General features: G+C 33.5%; 2 protein-coding genes across 4 annotated transcripts in view; both read left to right on the forward strand.

The window, feature by feature from the left end:
* The first annotated feature begins 182 nt into the window (after positions 1-182).
* Positions 183-11310, forward strand: LOC106104852. Of its 3 annotated transcripts, XM_013285033.1 has the most exons (11): positions 183-402; positions 487-707; positions 1135-1294; positions 1930-1981; positions 2502-2652; positions 3778-3906; positions 4498-4999; positions 5218-5438; positions 5759-5894; positions 6381-6442; positions 6553-6711. In XM_013285033.1, the coding sequence occupies exons 2-10, from the start codon at positions 495-497 to the stop codon at positions 6434-6436; spliced, it is 1620 nt and encodes a 539-aa protein (XP_013140487.1). In that variant the 5' UTR covers positions 183-402; positions 487-494; the 3' UTR covers positions 6437-6442; positions 6553-6711. The 3 variants fall into 3 exon arrangements, with proteins under 3 accessions (XP_013140487.1, XP_013140486.1, XP_013140485.1); XM_013285032.1 differs by lacking the exon at positions 6553-6711 and adding an exon at positions 11226-11310 and having other exon boundaries at positions 183-707; XM_013285031.1 differs by having other exon boundaries at positions 183-707; positions 6553-6710.
* LOC106104747 (cytochrome P450 6B2-like) overlaps positions 10456-12014 on the forward strand; it is a 2979-nt gene continuing 1420 nt past the window's right edge. The window contains exon 1 of the mRNA XM_013284877.1: positions 10456-12009. Coding sequence (XP_013140331.1) covers positions 11002-12009 — 1008 coding nt within the window. The 5' untranslated portion in view covers positions 10456-11001. The remainder of the gene's footprint in view (positions 12010-12014) is intronic.

A 12014-nucleotide genomic window follows, 5' to 3' on the forward strand; every position in this document is an offset into this window, starting at 1 on the left:
ATTGATTTTAAACTTAAAAAAAGCCTAATGTTTAAATTTTTACAAAATACAGCTGATTTGATAATTTTTCTAACTCAATCTAATTATTGCTTTTCCACAAAACCAGTGTAATCTTAGGTAAACTACTCTGTGTAAACTAAATCGGTGGGTTTCAATGTCAACGTCAAACAGAAATGTCAAAAGTTGTTTTGGTTTTAGTTTACGTATTTTGTTTAAACAAATCATAAGAACCACCCTAAAATACTTTTGCGTATGCTTTACGCATAAATTTTAACATTTCACCATATGTTAACTGATATATCAATTTTTAAGATTAATGCATTTACTAATACCATACGTAGTTTAAAATGTTTACGTCCAAATGAAATCGTTGCCAGGGGTTTATTAAATTCATTAATTATAGTTTAGTGTTACAACTTAGTATAATTGTAATTCCAAAACGTATTTTTGAAAATGCAAGCTTAACTCATAATTTTTCTCTATCAGCATCAAGTATGGCTGGCGTAGTTAATAACTCTTCAAAAAGACGAAGTAACGAAAACAAATCACATGATTATTCTCCTAAAAGACAGAGAAATGATACAACTGTCAATACTAAAGAAGAAAATGAGGTACTAGAGGAAGGAAAGGATGTTTTCTCTTTACAAGTCTCAAATATACCTTTTCAATGGACATTCGAGCAGATAACAGATTATATTAATGATAATGTAAGTATAATAATTATTTCTAACAGCTTAAAAATATTTATTATTTCATGAGTTCAAAAACTAAGTAATAAAAGTTTTTTTAAGTATTTGCAATGATGAGAGTATGATTGGGGAGGTATGACATGAACTAGAAAGTTTTAAGATTAAGTGTAGATGACTACAAAGGAAGAGGAAGATCAAAGAAAGTATGTAAGAATTGTGTGAACATGTCCCCTACATGCTTAAGAAGGAAATTAATTTAGATTTGTTAAAATAATGACTGTTTATATAAAATACTCTCAAAATTTGTATAAACTGTACCTTATTAATTTTATAAATGCCTCATCCATTTAAATTTGGAACATAGTCTGGCAGAACACAAAGTTTACTACTTTTGTTATTTTTTTAAATCTACATTGATCAAGTCACATTGTAATGTCTTTTTTAGTGTCTTGATGTGTACACATTGAAGCAATTAGATGGTGGGGATCTTGAAACTGGACAGAAAATACAACTTTCTTTTATTAATTTCGAGCAATGTAACAAAGCAAGGAAACAGCTAAGACTGAAGACAATTGATGGGAAAAAACTTGATGTGGAATTTAAAAGTAAATTGAATTAATTTAATTTTGTTACTATACTGCAGAAAATTGTGTATATGTTTTTTTTATCTATATCTATACTATTATAATAAAGCGTAAACACACACTTCTTTGTTGCCTAAGATGTCAGCTATTACAGCATATTATTGAATAGTTCTTTTTTTAATAAAAAGCCCTACATTTACGTCACGCTTTAGGCTCTATATTTTCACGCCATTAAGCTTACGGGGTAAACATTTTGGATAATAAACCTAATGTGGGAAAGAGACCATAAGTTGCTGCCAACATCAAGGAAGCAATTGTCATTCGTGCATTTGACATTTCATGCGGATGAAGCCGCACTGGACCAACTAGTTAGTTAATAAAAACAGGCTCGGGCCATATAAATATTAGAACTTAAAATAGTGTAAATAAAAGGCATGATTATTTTTTAATTTAGTAATTCCAAAATCAGAATTGTTTTAACCTTTACTGCTAGAATTCGAAATTTTTTTGCAATGAGAACATTGCAAAAAAATATTTTGTGAACATTGCAAAATATTTTTTTCATTTTATAGAAATTTTGTCATACTTTCCTGATATTTACACACGTAAAGTAAGAATACTTCGTTTTGATTTTAAATATTGTATATAATTTTCAGTTCCCGGTGAATCAGACAGTGAAGGTGAAATGGAACCTTTACCCCAAAGCAGGTACATCTTACAGTTACATCTTTATTAACATGTCTTCATCACCAGCTCAATACATCCCCAACGAGGGGCTCGGAGCCTACCCTAATAAGGGGTGACTAGGCTATAGTCAACCACGCTGGCCAAGTGCGGGTTGACTTCTTGATCTTTGAATTCTTCGCCGATATGTGCAGGCATCACGATGTTTTCCTACACCGTCATCCCTTCCTCCGAAAAATCGAAAATCACATTGGTACGGCGGGATTCGAACCCAAGACCTTTAGATTACAAGTCAAGTGTTCAAATCACTGAGCCACCGACGCTCTGATTAACATGTCTTACTATTATTATAAATGCGAAAGTTTTAATGGATTGATGGATTTGTTAAAGTGTAGCCTAAACTGGTAATTGGATTTCAATGTAATTTGGTATAGATGTAGACAGTTTTTAAGATTACATAGTCTACTTATTATTATTTTAAATAAGGTAGCATTTCAACCATACCTTATGTGATGTGCGGTAAAGTTATTTCATTATGTTACAGAATGATAAGTCGACCAATACCAGTAAGGTCGTGGGATTCTAACATAGATATCTGGGCAACGGAACCTACCGGAACTTTTGGTCTGAAACCATCTTATTTAGAGTCATTGGGAATCAAACTGCCTATAGATAAATGGATACATGTTTCCAATGTAAGTATGTTACTGATTTAAGTGTGAATTGGACAGCTTAGCAGATGTTGATGAAATTTGTCACCTACAGAATATTTAAAATATGTTTAAATAAGATAGATTAGTTTGACAATTCATTTCAAATTTAGTAGGGATGGGTTATGGGAAGAACACAAAAAATTCTATGCAATATATTGTTGGCAAAAGCTAGTTTTATATGAATAGAAAATAATTTCATAAAATTCAATTTAGATCAATTTTGAATGTAAATTTCAAATATATTAGAAAAAAACAGCTGATTTCTGTGAGAAGGCTTTTATTAAACTATTTTTTTAAACAAGAAAAAAAAATGTATAGGAAAGAGTATTGAAAATCTCCTAATTTATTTTTAGATACTTTCATATATATCTTACTTCCTACTAATGAATAAATGAGAGAGAGAAAGTTTAGATGGATGAATGTTAGAAGACTCCGGAGACTCAATGACTCTCAGAAATAACACAGATATAGAACATAGCCTGGAATAATACATAGGCTACTAATTACGTTTTTTCCTTATTGTATTAATTTAAATGGATGTATGTTTTTTTTTATTGGGCAGCCTTTTTGCCACTCTCGTGGTTCCCTTGACATACTAACTCAGGGACCTGGGTTGCGGGTGTAATATTTTTTTCAGTGTGTTTTTATTTGATATTTGGCATAGACATAGAGTATAGTATGAAAGAACACATAAGTTACTTTTTTAATCTACAAACTTTATATTATTTTTTTTTTATTTATTTCTACAGGGGGCTTTGTCGCGAAGCGACGATAACGCCCCATAAATCTTAAACGAACAAAACTTAATTAACTGATTGTTTTCTTGAAACAGATGTCGGCCAACTCAAACACCATCTCGGCCTCGTCCGTAGACGGGTAAGCCAGGATAGTGTTTAAGTGACCGACATTACATCCATAACCCTTAAAATAGTTGAGTCTAACACGTTCGTTCCGAACACACTCCAATACAACATGCTGAACATCTTCAATTACCCTACACTCACTGCAATTGGGTGAATTAACTTTTTTAACTAGCCATCCAAACTTGTTACCTGGAATGTGCCCGGAGCGTAACCTCATCGCAAATGTCATATTATCTTTGAACAGTTCAGATGTGATAAATCAGAATTAAAGGAAGTGTTAGAGCTGGCGGGGCAAGTAGTGGTATGTCGTGTTGTCTGCGCCGTCAACAAATACGCTACTGTTATGTATAGTCATCCATTGGAAGCTGTACAAGTAAGTTTTTCATTATTTACTAAATGTTCCTCAGCATAACATAAAGTTTTATGCGTTTTTAAGTGGCAGCTCGCTTGTTTGCCAGAAATGTCAAAATCAAATGCTCAAATAGTGCAGGTCTTTGCTATTGGATAATAATTACCGTTACCATGGCAATATCGCTTCTTTGCTATTGGCTTGTTTTTGTCCTCTTCTTGCATAACGTCTTTTTCAATTTTTTTATCTCCTAATTTAAATAACATGAAAATATATAGCCTATAGCGTAGAAGTGTAGAGCTTTTATTATAAAAATGATTATTTAAAAAATATGCTGCGATTGCTGACACCCTACATAACAAAGAAGTATTTATGTATTTAAAACTAGCTGGTGATTGCAACTTACTCTGCGTGAAATTAAAAAATATAGCCTGTCACTCACCGATAACGGTGAAAGAATTTTTGAAATCGAAGAAGTAGTTTTTGAGTTATTTCAATACTTACAAATATGAAAATCTTTCCCCTTTATAACATAAAGTACAGATTAATTATCAAATATTTTATTCTAGATTACCTAACATTAAATATATTTTTGTGGTATGCAAATTTTTTTAGGCTGTAGCAATGTTGAATGGCCAAACATTTTACGGACAAATTCTCAAAGTGTCAATGTATAGATATGACGAAAACGACATATTACTACCAAAAGGTCTAGTAAAAGTTGGCCCCGGTTTCGGAATAGATGGGAAACCTTTAAGAGATATAGTACAGCATTACGAGAGATATTTAAATGGCAGAACTAATTCTATTAATGAAACATTATTCAATATATCAAATGACACAGATTTAAATGGTGAAAATGAAAATAACGATACGAATACAGAAGATGTTATAATTAACAATCAGAATAATAACTTAAACGAATCTGGATCAACTGGGAGTAAAAAATCTAATATTTCGATAACAATTACGCAAAATCCTCCACGTCCTGATATACCAATGGGTCCTAGTATCTTATTACATCCAAATGGTACATCTAATGTGACAGTAACACAATTTTCTCAACCAATAATAAATCAATTAGGAAACAAATCATTTGGACCTGGTCATCAAACAGGTATTTTTTTTATTCCTGCTGTTTAGCTTTCGTCCGCGACTCCGTCCGCGTGAAATTAAAAAAAAACCAAAGCGAGTAGCCTATGTGTTCTTCCAGACTATCCTCTACATCTATACCAAATGTCATCGAAATCCGTTCAGCCGTTTAGGCTACAAACTCTAACAAACATCTATCCATCTAAACTTTCGCATTTATATTAGTAAGATTTTTTTTTCAAGGTTATCCCATCCCAGGACCGGTTTATGGACCCCAGAATATGGTTTCCCCAACGTTACCGCAGGACAGATATAAGGATCCAAGAATGTTTTCTGGACAACATCAGGGTCCAAGACCTCAAGGGACCATAGCCCCTAGTAATAGTTGGGGTGGATCTAATATGCCCCCAAATAGAAATGTTTGTTTGCCACAAAAAACATCTTCGGTGGTGGAATTAAGTAATGTAAGTATATCTGATAGATTAGTGCCAGTTTTTGACGAGCAAAAAAAAAGTTATTCACATAATAGTGCTATTTATGGCACGCCAGTGGTTCCTTATCCCTGGTCTATGTGTATCCTAAGGGTTTTTTTTTAAATCCTTATTAGACCAAAAAGGTGTGGAGTGTATCGCTGATCCTTTTTTAACGCTATTTGATACGGAATGTCGTCCATTTGTGTGGTGTTTGTGTTTTCGCTGTGAGGTGAGTCTGCGTGTGTATTGTGCAGTGCGCTTAAACTGGTTATCCTAAGGGTTTCCCTTAGTGATGTATTGTGTGTCGTCAGCTCCCTCTGTCGACGACATTCCCCCTGCTGTCAGAGAAGCTGGCGCAGGTCGGTCAAGTGATATCGCTGGAGTTAACGCGAGTTGGCTGTGCGCTCGTTCGCTTCGCCACGCCCGCGCACGCTGAGGCCTGTTATTGTATCCTTTTTGTTATCTGGGGTTTACTTAAATAAACTGGAGTTTAGTTAAATAAACTGGGGTTTACTTAAATAAACTGGGTTTAACTTAAATGAACTGGGGATTATTTAAATACACTGGGGTTTACTTAAATGAACTGGGGTTTACTTAAATAAACTGGGGTTTACATAGCTTTTAATTGGGAAAAAAGGATTAGTCAATCATTGGTAAATAGGGTCGATGACTTTTAACAAAGGGAAGGAATTTTATCTAAAATGTAAACTTCCAAAATTCAAAATTCCAAAATAATATAATGCAGGAGGAGAAGAAAGGAGTTAAATGATCTAGTTGACACAAGTAAATATTTTTATATAAATTGACGACTGCTATCCAATTTTTGTGTAGTTCTAAATTATTTTTGAAATAACATGAAATATAGTTTTCTTAATGATTAGTATAATAAAATATTATTGTAAGACATAAGAAATTCTTTAACATTCAATTCAGTACAATACAATAAATTGTTCGTGATGGGAAATACTATAGAAGTGAAGTTTCTGTAACTTAAGGTACGTATTAAGTTATGATTTAGATATATATTAAGTGATATAATCTTTATTGAGATTAATTTAAGTTAGATATATTAATTTTATCTTAAAGTATGTTCTTTACATTGCAGGCACCAAAGCAACTTACATGGATGTTAGAGTTAAGTTATCTTTACATGGATAATGTTAGAATTAAGTTATCTTAAGTTATTTTAGTTTAGTGTAAGATGAATAAGCTATATCGATAAGTTTGGTTTTAATTATATTTGTTTAATGAATTAGTGATATTTCAAATACGAAACTTATTTTTTTAAGTTATTAAAAATAGATTTTTTAATATGAAATTTAAGCCTAAAATTGGAATATACGACGAATTCGCATGTTCATTTGATTTTTAAAGCTTTTTAAGTTTTTCTTACACAATTTTATTGAATACTTGAAATTTTATTAAATTAAGTGAGATGTTACGATAATTAAAAAAGTGATTGTTTATGTTATTTAAAAAAAATGTCTTAGTGACAGTAACTTTATTAAATAGTATTTTAATACTAAATAATGAAGTAAATTATAGCCTAAACTAATTTAAAACCCTGGCTTCAATCGCTTTATTAATTCACTTTTCTAATAGCAAATTAATTAGTTCCTTATATTTCCGCACTATGGAGATACATTAGATACTACATTAGAGGAAGTTTGAAAGTAGCGCCAGTGGTGGAGAAATTGAGAAGCAAAAAGTTGGCGTGGTATGGACATGTTATGCGACGAAATGATGGGGACATAAACCAGAAAGTGTTGAGATTGAATGTGGATGGCTACAAAGGAAGAGGAAGACCGAAGAAAGTATGGATGGATTGTGTGAAAGAGGATATGCTTAAGAAAGGAGTGGATTCAGATATGACGGCTGATAGAGATGTATGGAAGAGCAGCATACTGTGCCGACCCTCCATAAGGGATAAGGGCAAGTGCATGATGATGATTTCCGACCTATGGAAAAGTTTTCTAATTTCCTGGTCATCCTATTTTTAAATTATTTTTAATTTTTATTCATTATATATTAATACATTTTGCCAAATAAACATAGAGTTAAGTTTAGTTTGTAAAATTAGGATAAGGTAAATGTAAGTTTGAATTTAATAAACTATTTAGCTTTTTTTTAGTTTTATTTGTATACTTAGCTAAGACGATATCTTATGTCTGTATATCTTAAGTTATTACTATAGTTGGATAAGCCTAAAATTTTGATGTGTTTTGCTGAAAAGTGGTAGAGCCCGCTTTAACATCTTCGTACGATGGTTCCGCTCGCCCACAATACCACGACAAAACAGAAGACACGCGTGAAGTGGGAGCAATTCCGCGTTTTGTGTTATGAATGTGGTGCCGGTCCCAACTGAAGTCTTGTTCCTTCTCCCCCTGTTTCTTAAAAGAATGAATGGGAATGGAACTTGGGTTTGACGCTGGAGGAGACGCATAGGAAGGGGATATAATCTTTATGTGCGTTTCCTCCGTCTATTAATGGTAGAGTAGGTAGTCTAAATTAACTATGGGGGGGAGGTCTCATTAGTATCTTCTTATTCAAAGTAGGTTTTATATTTTACATTTTACATAAAATGTTCAACTTCGGGGAGGGGGGCATAACCCCCCTGGATCCGCCGTTGTAGCGGGGGGATGTAGTTACCCTATTCTAGCGACGTCCATTTATCGGATCTTTCTTAAAAAATTATTTAGCTGTGTACTCTATGAGGTAGCAAGAAATTGTATTTTTGTATAATTATAATCAAAGTGAAAATATTTATATCAGTCGCGTGATGTTAATATCGTATTAACCTAAGTATGACGATTATGTCTGATTATAAAATGTTTTTTCATTGTGCAGTATTTAAAACTCGATTGACAAAACACAAGATATCGCTAGTTGTGTCACAGCGTGTGATTTGAACTTTTGAAGGTTACAATAGTAAAAAAAAAATGTTTACACTCGTAAATTATCACTGTATAAATATGTTTTTATAGGAAATGAGAGGGATAATATTTTGTTAGCCACTTTTTATCCAAAATTGCGTAGTTTGAGCGCTAAAGGGGGTATATGAACTATTTAACATCTATTTAAATATAACGAAATTAATTCTAATCATATCAATGTTTCACATTTTTAAAGTAATTATAAATATTCAAATATAAATAAGCGTCAAATCAAGAGCTTCGGTGGCTCAATGGTTTGAACACTTGACTCGTACAGGTCTTGGGTTCGATTCCCGCTGTACCAATGTGATTTTCGATTTTCGTATTTTCATATGTACATAATTTACCCGACGTTCTTACGGTGAAGGAAAACATCGTGATGCCTGCACATATCGGCGAAGAAATTCATAGATATGTGTGAAGTCAACCAACCCGCACTTGGCCAGTGTGGATGGCCTAGACCCCATATTAGCGTAGGCTCCGAGCCCCTCAATGGGGACGTATAGTGAACTGGTGATGATGAAATATAAATATATCTGTAAATAATTAACCTGTGAACACTCTATATTCCTAAAAATATACAATGACTTAAAATAATTCATAAATCAGATAGCCTTGTTGAACTTTATAAAATGTTTTTATAAACACAATGACAAGAAAAGATAAAAATAATGCTTTGTCATGTATTACGCAAACTAACGCCATCTATCGCTGTAGTCAGGTCGAATGTTTGCGCTTCTTCAAAACAAGTCATGTCCGTAGAATTCCACTGCCATGATATTTAAATTGTCCATTTTAGCCTCCGTCTTGTAGATTTTTATTAATAAGTAATTGAGAACAAAAAAATAGTCTTGTAGATTTTTATTAGTCATCTTGGTAATATTATAAATACCAATGTTTAGATGGATGGATGTTTGTTAGTTTGTAGTCTAAACTGTTAAACGGATTTCTATGAAATTTGGCAGAAATATAGAATATAGGCTGGCAAAACACACAGGCTAGTTACTAAGTTTTCTCTAATTTCACGCAGATGGAGTTGCGATGAAGGCTAGTATATAGACGAGAGTATTTTAACGAAATTACTCCGTATTTTTTCTCCTAAACTACCCACTTTTTGATACAAGGGTTTCTTGTACTATGTTGATAAGGACAATGAAACTTTTTTTGAAAAATTTAGCCCCTAAAGGTCTAAAGGGAAATAAAATTCATCGAACAGAATTACAATGGAAACACAATTATTAAACTGCGCGTTTTATACTGCAAATGTCTAAATAGGGAAGGGATGACTTTGTTTTAGATTCTTAAACCACACTTGGACAAAGTCGGGAAACAGTAAATCTATATATTTATGTCTATACATATATTAAAATTGAACAGACACTCTGTTTATAATAAGAAAAATTACAGATTTCGGAACGATGGTACTGTCTGTCTGTTCGCAAGCCGCGTTTGTTTCGGGTAATCTCCGAAACGGCTGGGCTGATTTTACCGGGACTTTCACTGGAGGGTAGTTGACATAGACGGGCATATTATAGGCTCCTTTTTTTAAAATTCCGAGCTCTCAAAATGGCGACAGGACCGCTATCTCTGGAACGGTTGGACCGATTTGGACGAGCCTTTGACTGGAAGGTAGCTGTTTAAAGGTAGATGCACATGGGAATTCTGCGTTAATGCAGTTTGCGGGCGACATCACTTTGTAAAATATTTTCCTTATCGAACTAATTGAATTGGAAAACATTGCTTTCGATGGAGGTATTACATGCAATGTTTTTTGATTTTGAATTACACATTATCTTCGTTTCCTTTGATAAATCGATGTAAACTTATCGATATTATATAAATATTGAAATAATCTGTTATCAAGTAATATGCTTGTATTATCATAATAACGCATTAATAATCACAATATATTCTATAAGGTAAATTGTTTTTCTACGGCGTGTTTATTACTACCTTTCGCTCGCGACTCCGTCAGCGCGCGATTTAAAAAAAAACAAATGCAAGTAGCCTATGTGTTCTTCCAGACTATCCTCTACATCTATGCAAAATTTCATCGAAATCCGTTTAGACTACAAACTCTAACAAACATCCATCTAAACTTTCGCATTTATAATATTAGTAAGACATAAACTTTATTAAATAATGTTTATCGTGTCCCCTGCATTTTTTGTATCATTATATACCATACTAGCGGTTGTTCGCGACTTCGTCTTGGCGGAATTAAAAAAAATCTATTATATACTATGTTACTAAGGGTTAACATGACGCTCCGGGGACGGCGGCGAATAGAATGACATTTAGTCTGTCAAAATCGGTTCACGTATTTATCGTACGCGCGATTTGCATTTGCTATCCCTCTCATTGTCATCGACTAAATAGAGACAGCAATATACGTAAGTGACACAGCAAGAAGTAAGCACATCAAACATGACTTGCAATTTTATCATTGATTTTTTCGCGCGTCGACTCACGGAGTCTCAACCATCTCAAATCCATACCAGAATAGACAAACATTATCGTGATATAAAACGTAAAAATATCATGCTGATATAAATATTTAGCCATATAAATATGTTGGATGTCACTTCATACGATCACTTCTGAACAGTGTAGCCTTCATCATGTTGTCTTACATTGTAACTGGGCTTTTCATACTTTTGTTAAGTTTGTACTATTACGTAACCAGAACGTTCGGTTACTGGACATCTCGTAATGTCGCCGGTCCTAAACCTAAACCTCTATTTGGTAACATCATGGAATCCGCACTACGGAAGAAAAATATCGCACTTATTATGCACGAAATATACCAAGACTATCCTAAAGAGAAGCTGGTCGGTATTTACAGGATGACCACACCTTGTGTATTAGTAAGAGACTTGGAGGTAATCAAGCATATAATGATTAAAGACTTTGATATGTTTGAAGATCGAGGAATAGAGTTCAGTAAGGAAGGATACGGTGCTAATTTATTCCATTCGGACGGAGAAACATGGCGTGCGTTAAGGAATCGTTTCACTCCGATATTTACTTCTAGAAAACTAAAGAATATGCTGTATTTGATGACTGATCGTGGTGACAAATTCGTACAAGGTATTGAAAGAATAGTTAAGGATGAACCAGAACAAGCTGTGCTCAAGCATGTCCAACTTTACACGATAGCGACAATATCAGCATGCGCCTTCGGTATTGACATCGATAAGTTGGGAAAAACACTTGATTCTTTGTTCAAATTAGATGAAATGGCATTAAATACTAATTATTTCTCCGAATTGGATATGATGTTTCCAGGTATTTTGAAACATATGACTTACACCATCTATCCAGCGTTAGCTCGAGAAATTTTCGACGGTATAATCAAGAATGTTATAACAGAAAGAAACGGGAAACCGAGTAATAGAAATGATTTTATCGATCTTATCCTAGCATTGAAAGAGAAAGGTGAAATCGAAGCTTCCAGAACTAATACGGAAGATAAAATAAAGCCGCTTGAACTGACAGAAAGTGTCATGGCCGCACAAGCGTTCATATTCTTCTTAGGTGGTTACGAAACTAGTTCAACTACTATGACATTTATGATGTATCAATTGGCTTTAAACCCTGATATCCAGAATAAAATGATAGAAGAAATCGACGA

The sequence above is a fragment of the Papilio polytes genome, unplaced genomic scaffold (genome assembly GCF_000836215.1).
Source record: "Papilio polytes unplaced genomic scaffold, Ppol_1.0 DF823399.1, whole genome shotgun sequence".
Lineage (NCBI taxonomy): Eukaryota > Metazoa > Arthropoda > Insecta > Lepidoptera > Papilionidae > Papilio > Papilio polytes.

Excerpts from the sequence above, each read along its gene's own strand:
- LOC106104852 (XM_013285032.1), top strand. The coding sequence starts at position 495 with ATGGCTGGCGTAGTTAATAACTCTTCAAAAAGACGAAGTAACGAAAAC. Across the intron at positions 1,295-1,929 it reads ACTTGATGTGGAATTTAAAA|TTCCCGGTGAATCAGACAGT; the intron begins GTAAATTGAATT and ends TATAATTTTCAG. Across the intron at positions 5,439-5,758 it reads CGGTGGTGGAATTAAGTAAT|CTCCCTCTGTCGACGACATT; the intron begins GTAAGTATATCT and ends GTGTGTCGTCAG.